The following is a 23,892-nucleotide window of genomic DNA, read 5'->3' as shown; positions in this document are numbered from 1 at the left end:
TAACAGTTCAGACAAACCAGACCATGAAACAGGTCAGCTGTGATTAAGAAATAAAGGGAAATTATATCCCTGAAATCAAATTAAAAAATCCAGGATCACGGCAGTATGATTACAGCTATGGCATTACCATGCAGTAGTCATTTACAGTGGTAATTTTCTGTTGGTTTGGGTTCATAATTTCAGTAGTAAGACAAAATATGTGCCTTGAAACTCACAAAAGCAATATACAGGCAGGAACAGAATTCATGTCCTGAATTCTGATATCCCAACAAATCGGGCGGAAAAAATAGACTTTTCACTTTCCTAAATGGATTCCTGGTAATCGGGAAGGACTTCCATAGAATCAATCAATATAAAGTAGCTGTTCAAAAGTGTTGAGAACTTGGTACCTAGAGACTTAACAAGTATTTCTGGGCAACAAAAGGAGAAAGGAAACCTGGAGGGCAAGAGTTAATTTAACGCTTGTTGATTTCTACAGAACAGCATTTGAGGGTTTCAGTGTCCTTCTTGTCATAAACAGCCCAGAACTGACCCCCGGATTTGATTTTAGTGTCAACCTGTCCAGGTCCCTCTGCAGAGCCTTCCTGCCCTCCAGCAGATCAACCCTTCCACACAGCTCTGTGTCATCTGCAAATGTACTGGGGGTGCACTCAAGCTCTTTCAAGCATATCAAGAGGATCTGTTTTACAGCTGAGCTTGCCAAGATAACATGTTACACTGTTTATTTTTCCCTCCTTTTTCTGCAAAGATCAGAAATCCTACTGCTCTGACATCTCTTTTTTCAACTACTTGCAGTAAAAAGGGAGATGAAAGGAGTCTTCGAGAGCTCTACAGTACAGACCAAACCTAGAGCTCCAGGTGTGGGAGCTGGGAGAGCTGTTATCAGTTCTCAGTGTTGACAGCACAAATGATTTCTGCGGCTTGGGATATCAGCAATGCCCATGGTTGAATTACTGTTAGCTCGAACAACTTCCCAGAATCCAGGAGAAGAGTCTGCAGCAACATCAGCCTGGAACAGAAAACCCTGGCCCAGCTGGGACCTGCAATGTGCTCTCACACACAGGATGTGCTAATGGGTTTTTCTTCACTTATACTACAGTAAAAAAACCATGGAGCAGCTGCAATTAACTGAGGAGAACAGTGGCTTCATACACAGCTTTGCACATCTAGAGATCTGGGCTCAAGTGCTGTGTTTTGGTCATAAATAGAAAGCTTATGTGATCCTAGACCTTAGCTACACATTTCACATTTACAAGATTTACCCTTCTCTGCTCAGAAGAAACTTAGGACTTTCAAGAGCTGAAGCTTCATAGAATCAGCCAGAATAAATCAGGAGAAGTGTTGGGAAGAATAAGAAGTTTTGGGAAGAAGGCATAATGATTTGACATTACTGATGACTCTGCACTGCTAAGCTATCTCCACATCACAAGTGTTACATTTACAAAATTGTTTTAAAAAGACTGAAAGAAGGCTAATTAAGTACAAAGACGAATTTGAGACTATTCCAGCAAATTTAGGGTTGCTACCTCACAATATCCAAGGAATTGAATAAACAAGGGAAGAAACCTGTAACTAATAACTGCTTTTGATTGAAATAGTAAGGCAAAGAACTAGAGCTTAGAACAGACTCCTCTCCAGTTGAAAGCAACTATACAACATGCTACAAAACAGAGCTGCCAATTATACTTCAAAAAGCAAGGTCCCTTTGCTCAGCCTCCAAGGTTGAGGCTTGAACTGCTCTGGAATTTGAGCTTTTAGCACCAATTTAATCAGCTAGCTTAATCCTCTCCAACAGAGCAGACTTTTCTAAAGGGGAGGAAAATGCAATGACAGATATTTCTATGTGCAAACTTGTTTTGCTTCCAATTTCATGAAAGCTGTGCTGGCAGTCCATTGCTCTATCATTGCCCTTACTTCCAATAACATTCTTGTTACTTTCAGACTCTCTATTTTCTGGATTTGAGAAAGCTGTTCAGAAGTATCTCCAAAATTAATAGCAATGAAGAAAATTACTGGCAACTGTCTAATAAACCCAAGATAAGGCTCTTCCTTTGGGTCAAGGGCAAAAGACTGTCGCCTGTAAATATTTACGCTTACATAAATAATTTATGTATTTATGTAACAGTGTTTTTACAAAGCAAAATGCTGCAGCCTTAAGTATAATCTAAATAGGCACCATTATTCATATTTGACTTCCAGGCTAACTTTGTACATATTGGTATTGCAAAACTGAAGGGAAAAAAAACTTGAAAAGCTGTGATTACAACATTTTTTTCCTCCTCCCCAGTTTGCACAGGAATGCAGTTACATCACAGCAAAGGTGGGGAGGAGATGATACTGACATACTAGATGATACCAGATGTTGCAATTGTTATACAATAAACAGAACAAGAACTATTGTTAAGTATAATTACTAAATATGAATAAAGAGGACAACATTTTAGTTAACACGAATACAAATGTTTAATCTGATCTTTTTTCAACCTTACTATGAGTTAAAAGCAATTGTTTTTTTGGTGCTTCACTTACTCTTTAAGACAAACACCACATAAAATATTTGTAAAAGAATCTGGAAAGAGATGCCTGAGAGGAAACCTGATTTGGAAAAATATAAAATGGTGACTGCCATCAAACCAAGCACTTCTGAGGCTCATTCTGTGCTGTCATACATCAGAACAGGAGATCACACAAAAGCCAGCACTGCTAGAGCTGCACAGACCACAGCAAGTATTCAGGGAGGCAGATAAGAAGGGAGGAAAAGGGAATTTACTTATGCTGAAATGTGAACTGTTGCTACAAAGATAATAAAAGAACAATTTTAACTCCTGTTAGGATTTACATACCTGAGTGACACCATGTTTCCGAGCTCTGCTGGTAAACTGCGGATTTTATTAGAGGACAAGTCCAGATATACCAGATTGTGAAGCTTGGCAATGTCTGAAGGAATACGGGATAAGGAATTGTCACTGAGATGCAAAGCTGTCAAATGGGTCAGTGTCCACAAAGATGAACTTAAGCTTCTCACTTTCCCTGTGGAAGAAAGGTACAAGAGAAAACAGGACATTCAAAATCCATAGATTTGGCAATAGTAGCACATTTCTCACGTATGTACAGAACAGGGGAATTTGAGGGGGAGTTTTGCTTGTGGGTTTTTTGTGGGTTTTATTATTATTATTTTATTCAATGTAAATTCCATAATCACTGATTTTATAGATGAAAAATCTGTCATTGTGTGAGAATATGCAAGATATTGCCAGGGATGCTTGAGGTTGTTTTTCCCAATCCATTCTTAAGGCTTAAACATCTGTCTTTATCTAGTTCCATACAAGACAAAACATATTAACTAGCTGACCATGAATTTATCATTAACAGAAGTATAAGAAACAGATTTTTTTCAATTATAGTTTATGTCTGAGATGAAAGACAGTGCTTTGGTTCATCCCTTATTTCTGCACATCTTTCAAACCAAAAAATCTTTACTCTATGGCATTAATCCAGCCAAGAACAGATAGAAACACTATATTTAGGCTGACTAAGATGCTTAGTTGAGAACATGGATTTCCATCTGGCATTCAACTAAAAGCTGTATCAACTATTGCCAGATATTTTAAAAAAGGTATGATTTTTTGTGTAAACTGAAGTGTGGAAACATGGATTTGTGTGACAGAATCAAGATTTTTACACTGCTGCATGCAAGGAATGTGAGATATCATCAGAAGGTCTCAAAATATTTCTTGTCTCCAAAATTTTTTTCCTCTAGGGGCAAATCCTTTTTCATCTACATAAATCATCTCACTGTATGAAAAGCTTTAGGAGTACCAACACCAGTTTTTCCAAGGCAAAAAGTTAGCTGGAACTACTTTAAAATGCCCACTGTGACTCATCAAGGTTAACAACAGACTGGTTAATATTATACCAACACACACACTTTGTAATTCCTTTCCTTAAATTATTTTCTCCAAAATAAGAATTCATATTTAGTGCCCAGAGAAGGTTAAACTGAGACATGGGCATCCAGGACTCAGTCTCTGGCAGCAAAATGTTTAATAGTGGTATCACTTCCACTGAGCTATAACAAAACAAAGCATAAAAAAGCCTGTCATGAAAAAACATGATTTAAATGAGATCAGTTAAAACATTTGTGGCTTTCCCTATTATGTGACCAAGTCCTTTGCTAGGAAAGGACAGCGTGAACATTAATGAAACAAAAAACACTGCACATTTTATTTTGTAAGGCAAATGCATACAGTTCTTAAGGGATTGATGCTTCTCTAATGCTCGTAAAGAAATCTTTTGAAAGGTTTTAAACACAAATGGATAGTTCTTTGCATTTTAAAAGTGAATTAGCACCTCTTCCCCACCCCCAATGCAAACAGGTGAATGTGATCATAGAAAGCCTTGCAGCTGAAAGGATTTCCAATCAACATCCCTGATCCAGGCTCTCCACTCCAGCACCTCCCTTGGCGGGAATCAGTCTATAGTGAGATTACCAGGCATGAAAAGAAAGAGCCATCACTTAATGCACTTCCTATGCAGAGCAGCAGATGTCCAAGAGGATTCCAAGCCTAATGCTGATGTATAATGCTGATTCCTGAAGCAGCATTTAACTGGGTTTCTGCATCTGTAACCTTCAGTAAAGAATGCTATTCACATGGGGAGGCACGTGGTACTAGAAGCAAGGCATAGATTCAGTGAACTGGATGGAAAGATTCTTCACAATTTGAAGAACTGTTTGTTTAGTCCTTCTTCCATAAATTTCTCTACTGAACAGTCATTTTTAAATCCCACGTGGCAATTTTTGCAGTTGCTTAAAGAACCTCCGTATCCACGCAAAATTACAGCCTAAGTTTAAAATGTCACAAAATTGTTCAATTCTTAAAATGTTTGTGTGAATTTCCTTGCTAATACTTGTTGTAGCAAACTCAGGATTTACTCTAGAAATCAAGAGACTGGTTGACCAGTTGAAATACATGCTTATGAATTCTGGCCATTATCTTATTTTTCAGAAAAGATTATTTTGGAGGCTTTGGTGTTTGTTTTTAATCTTAAGAACAAAGCAAAATTTACAACTGCTTTTAAACAGAAAGCTTTTGCTTCAGGGACTAATACCTTGTTGTTACATTACCTATAGTAAGGACATACCACTACAGATCAACCCCAACTTCATTGTCTTCTCTTTGAGAAATTAAATCTTAAATTCATGCTCTCACTCACTTCATCATCTCAAAACACAAAGAGTTCACATCCATATCCTCACCTTGAAAACTTTCCTATACATGGGGATTTCCCACTTGCCCCACCTTACCCCTCCCACAGTTCCCTGTGTTATCCCAGCCCAAGCTCTTCCCTCCACACACCCCCCAGCTGGCAGCTGCTATCCCTGTGCTCTGCTGGCTCACTTCAAGGTAGGTAACTCCACCCCAGACTTGTCCAAGCCCACACTACTTGCAGTGAGTTCTTAACTCAGGACCATGCCTCAGATCCTTACCACTTATTTCCAACTCTGCCCAGTGTGATTTCTTTCCATTGGCTGCTTCCTCTGAGGACATAATTGTGTACATCCTCCGTGGATCAGGTGGATCGTACTTTTCCTTGGGCATTCCTGTTGAAACCAAAAGGCAAGTGATTAACTGAGATATTACATACTGAGAATTCTTTAGAAGGTAATTCCCATTTCAGTTAAATTTCATACTAGGCTTTTGTACCAAATACTTCTCAAAGCTACAGATAAGGTGCCAATTTACAAATGTCGCTGAATAGGAAACACTGCTATAAATTAGAAAAACAGAGATTCCTAATACTCCTAGAATGGCACACAACAGCCTACTCTTCCCCACCCCCCAAAATTTACCAGAATCTGCAAAGCAGTTTAGAAATTGTGTCCCACTACCTTCCATGGCTATGTTGTGTGCGCCTCAAAACCAACACATCCCACTGCAGGCTCTTGCTTACTCAACAATGAAACTACAAAAAGGGATGACCATGACCACTGGGATCTCATACCCCTAGAGAACATATCTGCTAATAACTCTGATTACCCATCAGTTCCAGGTTTACTGCAATTCTCAGCTTTTCACACAAATCAGCATCAAGAAAAGAATTAAGGTTTCAAAAAGATCCTCAATTCTTTAAATCTGAGAAGTGACAGGTTTTAATCCAAGCTTCACCCTACTCTCTGCAATCTGAAAAGACTGCACACAAGGTAAATATTTCTATCACTTTCTTCAGCCAGGTATTTAATAGCAAAATTTAACTTAATTCTTCTCATTCTTTTTCACATCATTCCTGGTAACTTGATAAGAATAATTTTTCTAGGTTCTTTTTACCATACTCAGTCATGCACCATGACAGAGAAATAAACATTCCTCTCCAACAAACAACAAGCTATAAATCTATTTATATGAAATAGAGAAATTAAACAATGCTGGCTCAAATAATACTTAAAAACACATTACCAGCAATATTATGCAATTATTCATCAAAATACATTTCAGCAATATTGTAATACTACCCAAATGCACTCAATAAGCAAGCTGCTATACTGGTCAAATTTCTAAGGACATCTTCCTACCAAGTCTTTTAAGGCTTTCTCATTTTTTCATTTCCTGTGATGAAATGAAAAATGTTGTCATTATACAAAAAAATCAAAGAATAACTCCTAGTAAATAAGACTGTCAACCAGACTTATAATTTGTTTACTGATTTTACTGAAAAATGCTTACTCTGCATGTTAAACAAAAGAAATCCACCAAAAACTTTCTGATAATTATGCATCTTAATTAAAATAAAGCTTTTAGGTATCACATGCTTACTTTAATATAACAGCTCTTTTACTAAGTCACACTCGTCCTTCCCTTTCCCAATCCCACTACTGGTCAAAACCAGATTTCTGCAGTGAAAAGAAATTCCCCTTTAAGAAGTGAATTGTGGGTAAAAGGATCAGATTATAAATAGCAGCTGGGTGAGGCTCCTGCCAGAGTGAAGGCATTTGAGTACCCAGGGTGTGGGAATTTCCAAGTGTAACACTTTTTTCATCAAACTTCACTAATTAAACAAGAGGAGAGTGGATTACAATCTCCAAAAAGGTAAAAGCCTAACTTCTTCCTGCACTAAATATGCAACTGGTGCAAAAATATGTATCAGAGTAATGCACAGAGCATCTCTTCTGAAATTTCTACATATAATTATATATAATTCACAAAGACCAAGTAGGAATGCTGCAGCTTGTCAGGAAACATTTACCTTAGTCAGACATTTACTGCTTTCTCTTCCTGCTGCTCCCTGAATTAATAAATATGTTCCAATTTTTCGAGAAGCAGGTAGAGCAAAGACAGAAATCTCATTCAGTACAGAAACACGAACGCTCCCCAGAGCACACTCAATCACATGCACTAATTAACAGCTTTGCTGGTACCAGCAGTGTATCACTGCTCACTGCTAGAAGAGGATGACATACTTTTCCGGTGGGTTTTGTTAATGTACACTAAAACAATTAGAGATTTAAGAATTCGGGGGTTTAACACTGGATCCTGATGATCCTGCGCTCCCAGTCACTCCATCTCAATAAAGTCACCCTCCCTCTCTACAATAAGTTCCTGCTCTTGATGGTTTTCCCTCTCTCACTGCTGCATTTCTCAGAGGGAGAGTCCCTGCTGTTTAGGATTACCAGGCGCCAAAAAAGGAGCACACGCTTGAGAGCCTCCTGGCTGAAGGAGCTACTGCTGCCCAAGAGCATCACTGCCACCAGGCACATCCAGGATACTGTCACACCAGGCATTAGCACATCTTCATCTATCACCCAGAACTCAAAATTTCTCAGGAACTGACAGGAAGGCTAATTTTGGATAGTATCTCACAGTACAGCAAAAAATACAAGCACAACACCTTCAACTGCATTTCAAAACTTCACAGCATGCAGTAGTTCAAGAAAATCAGTCTCTTTTACTGTCTCCTTTCTCCACCTCCCCAAATCCAAATTTAGCACCTGCTAAGCTGCTACAGTAAAACATAAAAGCTAAGGTAAACATCAGATTAAGTAATAGAATTTTGTCAGACTAAAGCAATTTTTAGTAAGGCCCATAAAATAGTGTTGAACATCCTTAGAACCATTGATAACTGCAACTCTTAACAATCATCATGGTAATTTTCAAAAGAGCTTATACCACCTGTAATTTTCACTTACACCAGTAAAGATGGTGAAACACCCTTAATGTTAGGTTCTTATTGCATACAGTAAATCAGTTTGTAATGGAGAAAATCTTTATAACAAAGATATGACATGGACTCCTGGAAAATGCTCCAGACTACATACATTTAATGAATAGGACATTTAAGTATGTTTGAATGCAAATGAAATAGTTTACTATCTTGTACCAGGTTATTGAAATTGTCACTTTTAATAGCTGTAAAAACAGAAGAGGTTGAGAGCTGTACTGAGTGTGGCTGCCCACTCCCACCGTGGGTTACTCAGTCCCCACACAGAATTAACGCCCCTTACCCCACAGAAACTGAGCCAAGGAAGGCCCAGGAGGTAAACAGTGCCCAGGTCTGACACAGGAATTCTAGCTCAAGCCTCCAGTGCAGACACTGCCCCAAGCCCTTGTTTGTACAGAGGGTGCTGAGAGACAGGCACTGGGACAGGGTGAGGGGCAGCAGGGACTGACAGCCCCTTCAGGGAAGGGTGACAGGGACCAGGAAGAGAAGGAAAAACCTGAAGATTGTTATGTCAAGGGAGGGCAACCTGCTGGAAGAGAGCTGACAAAGCTGGCTACTGCAGCAGGTGGGTGATGGAGCTCTGGCTCAGGCTTCCCTCAGAACAGAACACTGCAGACAAAGCCAAGTGTTGCCAGGTGGAGCCGCACCTGCCCCGATTGCTGCCCGTCTCTCCAGATGACAGCCACGGCTGCAGCCAGGCCATGCACAGCCAGCCTGGGCACTGGGGCTGTCCTGGACAATGACAGTGTCATCACCAGCACCTCGAGCTCCTGGGGTGCCCTCCCAGCCACGGCACCAGGGCCATGGAGGGCACCATGTCAGCAGGAGCTGCTGGCCTAGAAAGGACTCTGGAGGCCGAGGTGGTTTAGATACACTGCACCTCTTAGAACGAAGGGAGTTCAGCTCATTGCCTGACAAGACATTGGGAATGATAAGTGTCCTTGGCTATGGATATGAGCAAAGCAGAAGCTGGACTATGAGGTAGTTAATGCTACAGGTGACTGGGGAAACTACCAATAAATAATGTCTTCAAAATGGAGAAATGAGCCTGCCCTGAGTGACAGGGCAGGAAAGATGATGACTTTTTTTTCCTCTTCTACCCTTCTGCCATTTTTATGAAATTAGAAGATGATGAGGAGAAGATTTAAACAAAATAAGTGAGCAGATACTTTGAGGTTAAGGTTTTGGGGGTTTTTTTAAGCACCCAATACTACAGCAATTCTTCATTTCCTGAAATGCTTTCTACAATACCATGATAAATTAACTCAATTTCAAAACTAAATGTATTGGACAACTCCTGTAGGCCAAGTACAATCTTTTATACTATTACTATGGATGTACATACCAAGTTTGCCCCAAAACCACATCTTTCAATTAGGAAAATGTGAATTCTAAAACTGTGTAGAAAATGATGAACAAGTATGAGCAACACAGTGTTCAGATGTAATTTCAACTGATCCAATCAACTATTCCAAAATAACTATTTCCATAGTTACTATGATCTATCTATAAAACCCATTTACAAATCTGGGAGTACCTTTAGAAATGCTTCAATTCAATCACAGTGCTGAAGCATTACAGCTCTGCTTCTGAAACTTCCTAACACATGTCAGTGACTTCTTTTGAATTCCCCTCCCTCCCCTTTACTTGCTTTTACTTGTCACTGACACACTAATGCAGATCTGGAGATAGCCAGGAGGGGAAAGTAAACAAAGTAGCACCACACCTGATCAAGTGTAGAATTACTCAAACTTTTTGCTACTTAAATTAAAAACAGTGAATAAACGATGCAAATCTAGACCTAATAAAGTAAGAAGTAAAAAGACAATTGGACAATATTTTCCATTTGTTGATGCAGTGCAGTATTACTTGCCAAATAAATTACTTCTCAACTGCTGAAAAGTAGCAGGATAGAAAGCAATCTATTAAGTTGCTCAAAGATTTCATAAGAAAACAATAGCACATATGAGAGACTTTTTTTTCCCTTTTCTCTCTCCAAACCCTCAACTGGAAGCTCACCCCAGGCCATTCTTTTGTAACCTTGTGCCTTTAACCCTGAAGCTCTTTTCCATGCAATCCCAAGTTTCACTTAAAAATGGGTTCCAATGACTTTCCCCACAAATACAAATGTTTCTTAAATTGACTGGTCTGTTTTGAATTCAAAGTTAATTTAGGATCTTCCACACCCTCTACCACTTGCACTGTGGTTTTACAATGCATGAAGCAGAACTAAGCTGGTCCTGCTGCAGTTCCTCCTCCCCAGGACCCTATACTTCCACTTCACTCTTGCATCAGCATCGACTTTAGTCTGATAACAAAGGAGTTGGTGAAGAGAATTAAACTGGCTAGGGGGGGAAGAGGAAAAAAATATATATTTGAGGGAGACTAGATTTCTGTGTTGTTATTCCTGTATAGCATGGAATGCACGTGTGGATTTGCAGCTGTTGAAATTGGGACACCACCATAATGGCGCTTCTGACCACACTGACACAAAATCTCTTCTTCCATAGCAGGAAGAAAACTCTTGCTTCCAGCTACCCTCACCCAGTTAAACAGTAACACTGAACAAAGTCTGAAATCCTAACTGAAGGCAAAGTACATTGCATTGTAGATAACTCAGATAACTTAAGGTTGTAGCAGGCCTAGCAATGTATAGGCTGATCAGATGTGTTAAGGTGCATTGAAAGGGTTAATTTCTACTGTTGAGCTTTATTAGAATTAACAGGAATTTCTGCTTTCAACTCCAAACAGTGACCCTCTTCAAAGGGAACAGAAGTGCCTCTAAAAGATAACTACTGTACTTTGGGAAAAAAATATTTTAAGATATTTTCATAGTGCTGTATTTCAGTTTTATTATAAAACTGCAGATTTGCTCTTTCCTACTCAAAGACTCACTATCCCTTGTTTAAAAAGTGCTTTTCCAACATGAATCAAGCTTGCTGCTTACCCTGTCCTCTCCCGGGTGGTGCTTTACTCAGCAAGTCATGAATTTCTATGAGAACTTAATTACATTTCAGCTTGAAGTACAAGCAAATAACACTGTCCCTGGCCAGGATGACAAGGTGCAACATCTGGCACGGCCTCACAGAAAAGCCACAGCAGCTTGAACAGGGTTTATGATAAAGGTCAGTCCCTGCAGAATTTACACACTTGACTTGATGAGTTGAGTCAATGACTGAATTTATCCTCAGCCTGTTCCATGCCTGGGCAACAAACTCGAGAGTGATGTCAATACTGAAAACTGATGGAAAAATATGCATGGGCAAGATACCATGATGAGGAAAGGAAACGAATACCTAATGCATCCAAGCTAAACCCCAAGTGCCCTGTGAAGTACATTTAATGTATTTCAGATAATTCTTATTTAAAATTATTTGACATCAACCCACCCATCTAAGACATAAAACTAAAGAAGTGGATGTTTTTTCTGTATCCTTATACTGTTCTTACAAAGCCTTTTAAATTTCATGTTATCCTAATTTTATAAATGTCTTATTCAAAGCATACTAAATTGAAACTTTGTTTTTTAAAAAATGAATCTTAATACATGCCTGTGGTTTTGTATTTCCCATCTACTAGCAGGCATACACCATAATATGGAAGAATACTTGCATTCTGCTAAGAAACATAACTTGCTACATAATGCACACTTTGTTGCAATATAGTATACAATATATATTTATGTTACACATAGTTAATACATGTATTTCATACAGCATGTATTTTTCTACAATGTATTGTAACATACAATATATCTGCAAAATATATTTTGCTACAATACACAAGCAGACAAACCAAAATTCAGGAAAACAGGTGTGAGCCATCACTCAAGAGAAAAAAAAAATCCAAAAGACTAATATCTGCCTCAGAATTGAGCAATCAATACTACAGTACATTAGAACTAAAATCACAAATATTCTGAGGATGAATAAACAGAAATTTAAGGACTTGCATACCTATTGAAATAAAACCTTACATTTAACTTTGTAGGCAAGAACCAGATCCCGCTATTGAAATGTATACAAAGAAAACACCAGTGTTGCAAGAAACCACATATTTATTTTTTCCCTACTAGTATGCTACTTCAAGGCAAATATCAAGTCTGTTGTGTAAACACCTATTATTTGTGGACTAGTACAAACATTCGTGGCATTTTACTTGAAAAAAGCTGTTCATGCAATTTTTTTTTTTTACAGTAAGTATTTGGTATTGAAAAAATAAGGCTAGGAAAAATCTGACTGGGAAATCAGCTAAAGGCCAACACCTGAATTTTTCAGAACACATGCTCAAAGTTAAAAATTTCCTTTTGCTTAGTGTGGGGAGGCATGGCACATACCAGCTGTGGGCACAGGCAGAAATGCAGCAGCACAAGGACAACTCCTAAAACACTCCCCCCTCCTGAGAGACTCAACTATAACATGTGGGAAGGTGTCAAGATCCCTCTAACCCAATTTATAGCTTAATGTTGGAATAATCTAAATTAAAATTATAAGAAAAGCTGTTGAGTCAACACGAAGTCAATTGATTCATTCCAAGTACTTTTTCACTCCCTAAGATCACATTTTAGTGGCTGTTAGCATATTAAGATTTAATGGCTTCATCAGGGATGTAATGCTTCTCCATCCTATTTTGAGGACTTCTAAAACTGTAATTTTACATGACTGCAAATACAAACCCACGAGTTACCCTTCCTCTTTTTCAGACTGAAGATAAAGCTGTAGGATGTGAACATGCATGTGAACATGTGGAATAATAAATACAAGATACTGATTAAGTCAATATCTATTAATTCATGGAAATGTATCTGGGATATTATTAATCAGATGAGTTATTTGAATTTGCATGTATAAGTTCTACTAGAGAAAGCTCAGAAGCTGACAAATGCTTTAATATTCTTTTAAAAATCTATAAAGCTGTTAAAGTTCAGCAAACCCCTTAATCTAGCCAAAGCTGACTAAAATGAAACATAACCCTCCTGAAACCCAAGCAAAGCATCCTGGTTCAGATAAACTGGGCCATAAATGTCAAAGGATTTACTTGATGTCTTCAAATCAGGAAGACTCCATTAGACTAGAGAGCACTGACTAGAACAGGCTTTAAATTTTGTTAAGTTCACAACTCAGTCATTTCATATTTTTAAGAAGACCATATTAAATTTTGACCTGCAGGTATTTCAAATTTAATTAAGGTTTCTTTGTCCTTCATAACTTGTTTATGGAAACACAAACTGGCTGGCTCCAGCTGGCAGTGGCAGGCATAGGGAGGATGTCAATTGCCCAATTTCTACTTTTTCTACCCAACCCCTGCCTATTACAATTTCCCACAGACAAGCAATGTGCAGCCCCATGTTTTAATGGTGTACATGTAATCCTCTAAACCTTGCACAGTGTGAAAAACTTGTTTACCATCATTTCACTAATGCAAAGAAGCAATTGCCACTTCCATGTTCAGCTGCTACAAAAACTATTTTAGGTTCAGAAGAGAAATCTAAAATGGTCAGAGTAAAAAAGGCACAATGGAGGACAGAGCTCCTCGACTCCTCCATCTTCTAGACAGACCTCCAAGACAGACCTGTTCTATCAGACTCATGATAAAAAACCCTCAAATTCCCACCCCTTCCCCTGCACAACATATAATCATTAGAAATACGATGGCCAAATGTTCTCAGTGTTGCAAACATGGTCCAGATGATTAGAATAGTTCTTAATGATCAGATATTGTATCTAATTATGACTGTAGTAAAAGGCTGCTGTATACAAAACAAACACTAACACAAAACCAAATTGCAAAGCAAAGCCTGACCTTAACTGGTACCCCTGGAACCACAATGGCTAGTTAATGAGTACTACACAGCATTCAGCTTTTTGCACATTCTGTTAGTGTGTTCTGAAAAGCCAATATATTAAAGAGATGTCAGGTTCACTAATTACTTTAAGAATTTAAATAAATTGCATTACATTACATAACTGTGTACTGTACAAGTCAGATGGAACCTAAAAGACCAGCTTTAAAAAGGAAGAGCTGTGTTGTAAAACATTTAGCTTCATGATTTATAAAGGCAGAAAGACCAAGGCTTAAAAGCTTCACCTACAAATGTCTCTAGAAAGCTGAGAATAGCCTTACACTCCAAAACATTAATATAATACCAACTCCCACTCCACTGGTTCTATCCAATCATATTTGACCACTTAGTTATGATTCTTCACAATACACTGAACACTGATTCTTGTTTAGAGGACCCACTGCAAAATTTCTCATCTTGGTCCAACCCAGTAAGCTATTCTAAATACTGGCACATGCACCAACATGTTCCTTACCCCATTTTCCTTTATGTGTCTGCAGAATGCTTACCACATTTCTGTTGTTCCATGGGGGAAAACCAGAACTCACCACACAAAACACTATTTCTTAGTCTTATAACAGAACTAAGGAGTAAGAGAGAACTCAGTTACTTTAAATTAAGTTTGGACAGGAGCTCATTTTCAGCATTCCTGCCATAGAACTGAACTAGAGCTTGACAAGAGATGTCAGCGTCTAAATTCAAAAATCTCTGCCTTCCTAGAACACAATTTCAAGATACTTAAATTCTTGTTAATATTAGTGTTGCTAAACAAAGTGAAGGTCAGGATGTTACAGAAGTCATTGCACAGTTGATGCTACCCATCTAGCCACATCCTGACAGCAAGCAAATTATTCACAGATTGGTTTTACTTCAAATTTAACCAACAAGCCTAAAATGTTTTTCCACAACCACGCTCTTGTGCAAAAAGCCAGCTCAAGGCTTCTTTCCTGTCCCCATGTTCCACTGCATCACCTTTCTCAGTTGTGCTGATGCAGCTGTTTGTGAGACAATACTGAAAACCAAGAATGATATTCAGCTAAGAAAGTGGGGCTTTGAGGTTGTGGGGGTTGGGGTTTTTTTAACAGTGAAGTATCACTGCACAGCCACATCACTGGCTGGTTTTAAGCATTACTCTGGCAATGCTTGTACTGACACGGACGATGCGCAACCAAAGCAGCAGCTTTCCAAATTCTGCCACTAGAGAGAAGTCCTGACCTACTAAATCAGAAGAAACCATGAGGTGATCTAGTCCACTGCTCCCTATACAGAAAGCACCTACGCCATGACTGGCCACTGCACATCTCCAGAGGTGGATCTCTCATGCTCCTCATCAAAACAGGATTCCTTACTAGTTTTAATTATTCTTCACCCTTATTAGTTGTTCCTAAAAGCTCCCATTCCTGAAAGTACTCTGCAGATAAACTGTGATTAATGCTGCACTGAAATTCCTCTTAATCTACAGGACCTTTGCTTTGTCAAACAAAGCTCCTCTGTTGGGTGAGCAACTGTTAAAACTTCTTTAAAACAATATCTAAAAGTATTAATGGTCAGAGTGTGGCATAACATTCCCCAATACCTTTTGCATTCGGCCATTATGAAGCCATTTCCTTGCTCTGACAGGTGATACACATCAGATGGCGCACGGCCAACCCCGGTGGTGTTTTAGTTTAGTTTCAAGCCTTCTGTCTTTGTAGGTGTTGGCTAAACGTGGCCTTTGTTGCAAAAATACATGGAAGATCTGTCTCTGAAGCAAGTTTTTTTCTGATCCCTGACTTTGCAAACTGATTTATGCAGAGAGATAGTTTTGCGGAGAAGCATTTAAGTCAGATCAATGTGCAGGATTCCACATCTCACCCATCAATACACTCCAAAATAGCTCAAGCAATAAAGCTGCATATTATTTGTAACATGCAGGATATGAAATTATTGTATATTCCTGGTTTCCTAACCATGTCAAGATGCTGCACCTTCATGACAGGATCCATCACTCAAATTGCTTCAGCATGTTCTGGAAAACCCCAGTCTTCCAACTGAAACTGCTGCCTTGCTAAAGAAAGGGGGAAGCTCAAAGGATGCTTTGGAGATACTGGTATTATAAAATGGAACAAAAACTTAAGGAAGGTCTTCAGGTAGGGAGCCCCTTCACTTGCAGAATACAGGCTGCATACCAGGAACATGAACTAAGATGCACAAGAGAGCCATCCAAATATCCAGGCTGTGATCACAATGTTGAGTTGGCAGCCTCCATAGAACAACTAACAGCATTCCCAGTCTAAAAAAATCTGAAGTCAAATCAATCTCTTCCTGCAGATCTCCATTGCAGCATAAATTGGAGTCCTAACAGCAAGTATTTTAGTTCTAAAATAAACAACTGTATATATTTACTGCTCCTAGTCCCTCCTTGATTTATACACTAGAAAAAAGGCCTCCAAGGCATTAACGAAAGGATTCATGTTGCAGGCTTACAAAAGGAAAAACTGAGTTGTTGCCAATCTTTTTTTTAAACAAGCACCATCTTGGAAGTGCAATTAGCAGCTAAAAGTACATGTTAAGCATTTAAACAGCTTTTTCTTTGGGACCTGCCTAAGCATTTGTAAACTCTCAAAGATGTCAGCTGCAGAAATTGCTCCATGTAGAAACTGAGAGCGCAGGTCCCCAAGCTTATGCCAAGACTCCCTTGTTGAGTGGACTTGTACAGCCCAATTTCAATGTAAGAGCATAAATTATGTCACTTAACACAATGCTAATAATCTTGCAGGCTATTGTACAATAATCACACTTCCAAGTGTGAAGCACCAACACTTTAGAAGGAACAAAACAGATGAAACCCTGCAGTGACTCAGCTTGAGCAATTTATGCATAAAGCTTTCAAAATTACACCATGGAGAAGGCTAAATTTAGACTGGAATCAATAATGTCAGTGTTTTGACATGGGAAGTAGTGTAAAACCTCAATATATGGATTGAAAACCCCAGATACTTTGTACGCAACTGGGCATGGCTCAACCTCTGCCTCATGCAACTACAACTACAATCTGGTGGTTGGGTCTGTGGAGAATACTCTTGTGGTGTTTTCAGGTCACTGGCAGCTTTTTAAAGCCCAATGTACACAACTGTAATCTTTGAATACTATATATACTTCTTGAAAATAGAAATAAGTGTCAATTCTTGTACATCCCTTCTGAAGACTGAAGGCATCCTCATGCCTAAAGATTTCTGTGTAGCATCTTTGCCTAATGTGGCCCTGTTTGAGACTGGGATATAATGCCCAGACTGCACATACAAAAGTGTACAGTCAAAAGGACATGCCAAAAACAGATAATAACTTAAAATTCACCAGTCTGCTAGCAAACAGGACCACGGCCTCTGCAACATGGACTGCACAAGTGGATGGAAGAATTCTGGTTCACCACATGGACTCCTGGCACAGTGGTGAGCCAAACAGCATGGCACAGTGTGCTATGAGCACTAATATTTAAGTTTTTTTGGCAACAGATTAACAGAACCATTTCTTTATACAGCCACGTTTTCAAATATGGATTCTTTTGTTCATATGTTGGGAAAGAATTTTTAGTTTGCTTGGTCTTGGAACCATTTTGAAGACAGTGGTTTCCATCACAAACATTGTACTTGGTTAAAAGAATGTCTTCCTAATATCGAGTACAGCCCTATCTTAAAAAGGTGCCATGCTCATTTAATTTGTGACCCTTCATAAGACATTTTCAAGTCTTCATGTATAAAATGTCAGATGTATTTACCAGCCCCTGCAATATTACAGTTTCATCTATCTTTATATTTCAATTCTTCCACAAAAACTCAAGCACAGTAATCAGCCTGAACATGTGACTGTATTCAGAGTTCAACTTCAGGATGCAAACAGAAAAGAGATGCTTGGTAGGATCCTTTTTAAACATGGGCAGATCGAGGTGATTCAGGTGAAAAGTGAACAAAGAGTTAATCCAAATGCACAGGGCTCCATTTCAGTAATAGCATGAATAAACCCCCACAGAAGGCTTCATTGCTAGCAGCAAACTCCACAGAGTCCAGATGAACCAGCAGGAAGAACAGAGGGCGGATAATCCTGTAAAATTACCCCAGTGGAAATGTTGATAAATTCCCAATTACGAGACCTGCTCTAGAATGAAAAGAAATGCAAGATACAATACAATTACCAGTCAACACTTGCACATCTTTGTATTTAAGCCAGACAAATACCACAGGTATTTCTTAATCCCTTGGATTTTGAATTAGTTACCCACTGTGCTGAAATCTAGATTATGAAAATAAGCCCCAGAAATCAAATGAAAAAACAGGCAATCTGCAACTCTAGTTACAAAGCAAATATCCATCCATGAATTCCTATTTTCAGTGATACAATCTTCTATGCATTTGTGGAAATACAGATGGCTGTATTAAAAACAAACAAACAAAGAAACAAAACAACAACAACAAAAAAACAGAACAAAAAAAAGTCAACAGAACCTTTAGCTTACTGAATTTGTTTTAAATATAGTTCTTACATTACACAAAGCAAAGCAGTAAAGAATCAGGTTAGAGAAGACATTTAAGATCATCAAGTCCAACCTAGGACTACAGCCTAGTAGGCTTCATGTGGCTTTTTAATGTTTGTGGAAAAAATGCTGATAAAATACATGTTCACCATAGATACCAAGACACAGACAAGTGCATTAAATATCTCCTTTTCTAAAGCCTTGTCTGATCCCAGGCTTATCGCTCTCCATAAAATTCTGGAGGAGGAAAGGCTGTCCCGTGAGCCCCAAGACGGACCGGGGGGTGCGGGAGCTGCCCACCGCCCGCTGCCCCCACGATGAGGTCCGGCGGGCAGCCCAGGCGCTCATTCCCCGTACCCCAGCCGAGGCAGTGATCCCGTTCGGGCCCCGCCCGGTTACGGACCGCCAGCCGGGCCGCGGCGATCCCGATCCCGGCCCCGGCGCCGCCGCCCCCCGCCCCAATTCCCTCTGTTTATCCCTGCATGCGCCTGTCCCGCGGCCGCGCGCGCCCGCCCCCCGCGCCTCCCCATTGGCCGCCGCCGCTGTCACTCGCGGCGCCCGCGGCCCCGCATTGGCCGCCGCCGCTGCCAGTCAAGGCCTCCACCCGCCCCGCCGCTCCCTCCGCCGGAACGAGCGAGCGGCGCTCCGGCCCCGGCGCCAGCGCGGCCGCGGCTCCCGCTGCCGGCGGGGCGGGAAGGGACGGAGGGCGGGCGGCTGCCGCGGCTCCTTCCGGAGCAGGCGAAGCGCTCTGCTGACAGGCAGCGCTGCCGCCCCTCGGTGCGCGCCCAGCCAGGCGGATCGGCCTCCGGGGAGGCAGCGGCGCGGGGCGCCGTGCGTGGAGGGTGGACGGGCAGTTCCCCCAATTGATGTCATTTCCCTCGGCCTTTTGTTAAATTATTTTAAACTCAATTGCACGGTGAGAGGGAAAAAAAAAAACCCAACAAAAACAACAAAACCTACCAGCACCAATAATAATAACAACAACAACAAAAACAAAAAAACAACTTCAGGCTTCCCGATGCCATTACACTAATTTCTCTTAATTGCCTCTCCGATGCAAACACAGCCGGGCTCCTGCGCGGCGCCGCCCGGCCCGGCTCCCTCCCAGTCTCCTTCCCTGCCTCCCGCTCGCCGGTGGGCGCTCGCGGGGCAAGGCCCGGGGGTGCGGAGCCCGCTCCCCGCCGCCCCCGCTTCGAAAGCCGCCGTTCCCAGCCGCCTCCCCGGCCGCGGAGCCTCCTCCGGGCGTCCTCGCAGCAGCGATTGCCCAGGCCCAGCACACCCCCCCCCCCCGGACCGCCGCCACGTCCAGAGGGGCCTCGGGCCCCCTGACACCCCCACATGACGCGGCGCGGGGGCTTCTCCCCGCCGAGCCCGGGGGTGCCCCCTCGCCGTGCTACCGCCGGTGCCCCCCCTCAGCGCACTCCTCCCGCAGCGCTGCCCCCCCGCTCCGGGCAGAGCCCCCCGCTCCGGGCCGGGCGCCGGGGCCGCCCCTACCTGTGGCTGCAGCATCCCCGTCCCCCCGCCGCCCTCGCTCCGCCGCCTGCCTGGCTCTTTGTTTCCTGCCGCGGGCCGGACGGGAGAGCGGCTCCCCCCCGCCTCCTCCTCACACTCATTGAAAGCAAACAAGCATCATGGCGGCGCTGGCGGCGGCGGCGGCTGCGGGCGGGCCGGCCCCCCTCCTCCGCCTCCTCCTCCTCCTCCTCCTTCCTCTCCTCCTCCTCCTCTCCGCTCCGCTCCGCTCTCCGCCCCACCTGCCCAGGCCGCCCGCACTGCGCGCACGCTCCGCGGCCGCGGAGGGAGGCCGGGGAGGGGGCGGCAGGCTCGGGGGGGCCGCGGGGGGATGCGGAGGGAGGAGTTCGGAGCGCGTTTGGGGGTACGGCCGCAGGAGAAGTGGGTGAAAGTAAGGAGTGGGCTGCGGAGTGGGGCTCGAAAGCCGTGCCAGTGGTGCATGGCAAGGAAGGGGCTCCCAGCAGGAGCCCAAGGAAGGCGAATGGGAATAGTCACTTGTTTGGAAAAGAACTTTTAAATTCTCCTGCAAAAGCCCAAGTGGGGAACTCAGCCTTGAAGTGGATGCGGGTGATAGGCCAAACGCTTTTTAGGAAAGGCAACGTGTCTTCTATGCTTGTGTTTTTAATGGGAAACCAGTGCCTCGGATCCTTCGCTGGGACACACTCGGGAACAATGTTTACTGTGAAATGTCCCCCAGAGTTGCCAGCAGCACCTTTTTGAAACTCATGTAGTAGCTCACGTAATTTTCTCCATGAACTGATTACTGGATGCAAACCAAAATATTTAGAAAAATAAAGTACATTCTCATTAAGTGTTATTATTACTGTCCCTGCACAACAAAAGTTTATGATGAGACATGCCAAGTGAAATGATGGTGGGGAAGTGCCATCCATGGTGTAATACTAGCAAAATGCCTACATAATGACTTCCAAATGAAGATTTCGACAGTTTTTCAGAGGGTTAAAATGCTGAATAATTGATGTTGCAAGTGATCACTTGGTACACACCACTTCATCCAAAGGAATAGTGAAGACAGCGACATTGTCCCAGACACCCAGAACTGTCCCAGAACCCTGTTTATGATCTGGGAAAGCTGAATAGGAATTGAGGCCTCCATTTAGGTAAAAGTGGATATGTAGCTGGAAATAAATGGCACTCACGCTGTTGTGCAGTGAGCCACTCTCTTTTAACTCAGTGTGAAAGAGGAGGATACCAGGTCCAGCTTCTGAGGAGCACCACCCCCCTCCGTGGAGGCCAGTGCTTTGGAAAACATGACCCGGGCACGCTGCTGACCAAACCTGCTCACAGAACGTCCTCCACGGAAAGGTTGACACTTGGTTGGAAATAATCCTGCTATACTTCAGATTTCTGTTCAGCCTTATCATATCATATATCTGAAATGCTCTTGGATGATAAACTATCTCCTCTCCACATGGTGCAGTCCTGTGCTAAGATATCCGAGCCTGCTCCATTACGGATGCGCACGGGCTCCGGCAGAATGCCGTATCTGCTTCCCCGTGTTGGCTGGCTCTGGAGAGCTGACAGTCATTCACAACTGACTCGAGTAGCTCTGCACTGCATGTCTTTTCTTTCTGATAAGCAGCTGTCCTGCACATTCTTCAGTTAATACTTTCTGGGTCAGATATGGCCTCAATAGACTATATCATTTTGCCCAGAGCTAATTCTCCAAAAGCAGTAGGAAAGTCTTTGAATACGTTGCAGGATTTTCCAGGAATTGCTGCTCAGCAAAGAAAATTCAGTTGATCATAAGTCTCTCGAAAAATGCTTGCAGGGAACCTTCATTCCTCAGGGATGAATGCTGGGGTAATAGTACATTAAACATGGAAATGTCTACTGACAAAGGCCTGCAACACTGCGAGTGGAGAACCAATGGCAGAAAATACTGTAATTCTCGAATAACTGAGATAAGCAAATGAGAACCTTAGAGAAAATAATTTAAAAGCAATTAAAAATAATCCTGTATAGATTAACAGGAGATCACTGCAATTTGGCAGATTTCAATCTAGTTAACTTTATTATGATTTTACAGGTATTTATATAAAAAGTCAATATTTGGAGAGCCTAAACTTGCAGCCTTTTATGTCAACAATTTTTTTAACCGCCAGCTTGTGTGGTTTGAAAGAGCAGAATGAAGTAAAAACAGGTATGTGGGTTTTTTTTTTAGAAACTGTTTTGTTCCACTGAATTTCCTGTGCAGCAGTGCTATTGCTCATCTGTACGTCTGATTAACTTTTGCTCCCTGAAAGTGCTATCAGACCTGTAACCAGGCAAACAGCAGAGCAGATGGCCAGTGCCAGTATTGGTGTTTCTGGTCTGGGTGCTTAATGAGATCTGAGAGTGTAACATGAGCCTCTTTCATTTTGTCTGTCTCACATGGCAGATATACTTGGTGCAAGTGCTCTGGATGCTCAAGGTCACAGATTCATCAATCAAGAGAGAGCTCTTCCCATTAATCTTTTACCTGCCCATGACAGTTCCATACATCTCAGGAGCTGCCAAGTCATACTGAGTGCTGTTGTCCTGAGTTTGGGACAGTAGTGCTGCAAAAGACAACCAGGTTAAGCAGAAATTGACCACCGTTTAAAACACAACATGTACTGTACTCTGAATGAAAACTGTAAGTTTTCATTAACTCTAAACCAAAAATGCCTTTTTAAGCTGTGGAATAAGCCTTCAGCTCGGCCAAATCTCCTGTACCACACAATCACATGTCCCACACTATGCAGGTGAATGTCCTACAACATTTCTCAGCCTACACTTGCAGGTAGGAGTATTTGCTGTGAGTGGTTTAAAAAAATCTCAGTAACCCCCCATCATCTCCTCTCTGAATGCACATGTCCAAGTGGAGCTGGGAGTGTCCCTGGGAGGGCTCAGGCAGGCCACTGGGTCCATTTGACCAACACTTACAGCTGGTTCAAGGTCCTGGTGCCTCTGTGCTCTGGCAGAGGGATGTGAAACTTGTGGTAGAGAGTTGTCTTTGTGGTGGAGCAATGGTACTTTTTTGCTTTATTTAAATTGCTAAATTTGGTAACGATGTGCTCTTGAAATATCACACAGTTGCACAGTAGAGGGTTGTTTGACTTCTAAGTTCTCTGTAGTAAAGGATGTCCCTCATCCTGCATGGATCATACATCATCCCAACCTGAGGGAGAGCAGGCACAGAGGGGTTGTGGCTTGTGGGATCTCTTGTGTTTGGAGTAACAGAAGAGGTGACCAAGGAGAGGTTCAGTCCTACCCATTCCCTCACTTTCTGTGCCCAGGAAATGTGACAAAAGCAACATAACTAGAGGCAGGAAAGAAATCAGAGAGGAGAGCACAGTTATAGTAAAGTCGGAAATGAGAAGGAAAGAAGGAGTAAGTGGGAGATGGAGAGAGATCCCAAATAGGAGGGCTGAGCCTCATTACGGTCTGCATTTTCAGTCTGTGTAGGTATAGATACAGGGATCTGAACTGCAGGATGGCTTCCATGGCTGAGATCAGTGGGATAGCTGCTCTGAACATGGCATATGCCTGAAATGACAGCTAGTCTGAAAAATGAGGACTTGGAACACTCATATTGTGCTTCTGAAATCATTGCATTTTTAATGATTTCAGCCTTAAGTTTTATGGCCTGTTCTCCATCTACCGAGTGAATGTAAGAGCATCTTCTTTCACAGCTGGATAGTAAAGATAAATCTTTGATGTTTATTGAGCATTAAAACTACAGTGAAAGCTCCATACAAAAAGCATTGAGGCAATTAATATTCCTGCTTTTCTCTGCATGGAATGGAGTTCAGTGGTTTCCAGAAGACCTGTA

The 23,892-nt window shown here is 41.8% G+C and overlaps 1 protein-coding gene across 2 annotated transcripts in view; it reads right to left on the bottom strand.

Moving 5' to 3' along the window:
- CNOT6 (CCR4-NOT transcription complex subunit 6) overlaps positions 1-20,167 on the bottom strand; it is a 30,673-nt gene extending 10,506 nt beyond the window's left edge. For both annotated transcript variants that reach the window (XM_084216035.1, XM_084216036.1), the window contains exons 1-3: positions 20,061-20,167; positions 5,489-5,602; positions 2,844-3,030 (exon numbers count right to left, since the gene is read on the bottom strand). In XM_084216035.1, the coding sequence (XP_084072161.1) occupies positions 2,844-3,030; positions 5,489-5,600 (299 nt within the window). In that variant the 5' untranslated portion in view covers positions 5,601-5,602; positions 20,061-20,167. The remainder of the gene's footprint in view (positions 1-2,843; positions 3,031-5,488; positions 5,603-20,060) is intronic.
- Between the last annotated feature and the right edge of the window lie 3,725 nt (positions 20,168-23,892).

Source organism: Fringilla coelebs (genome assembly GCF_963513975.1).
Source record: "Fringilla coelebs genome assembly, chromosome: 15".
Classification (NCBI taxonomy): Eukaryota; Metazoa; Chordata; class Aves; order Passeriformes; family Fringillidae; genus Fringilla; species Fringilla coelebs.
This window is presented reverse-complemented; position numbering and strand designations above follow the sequence as displayed.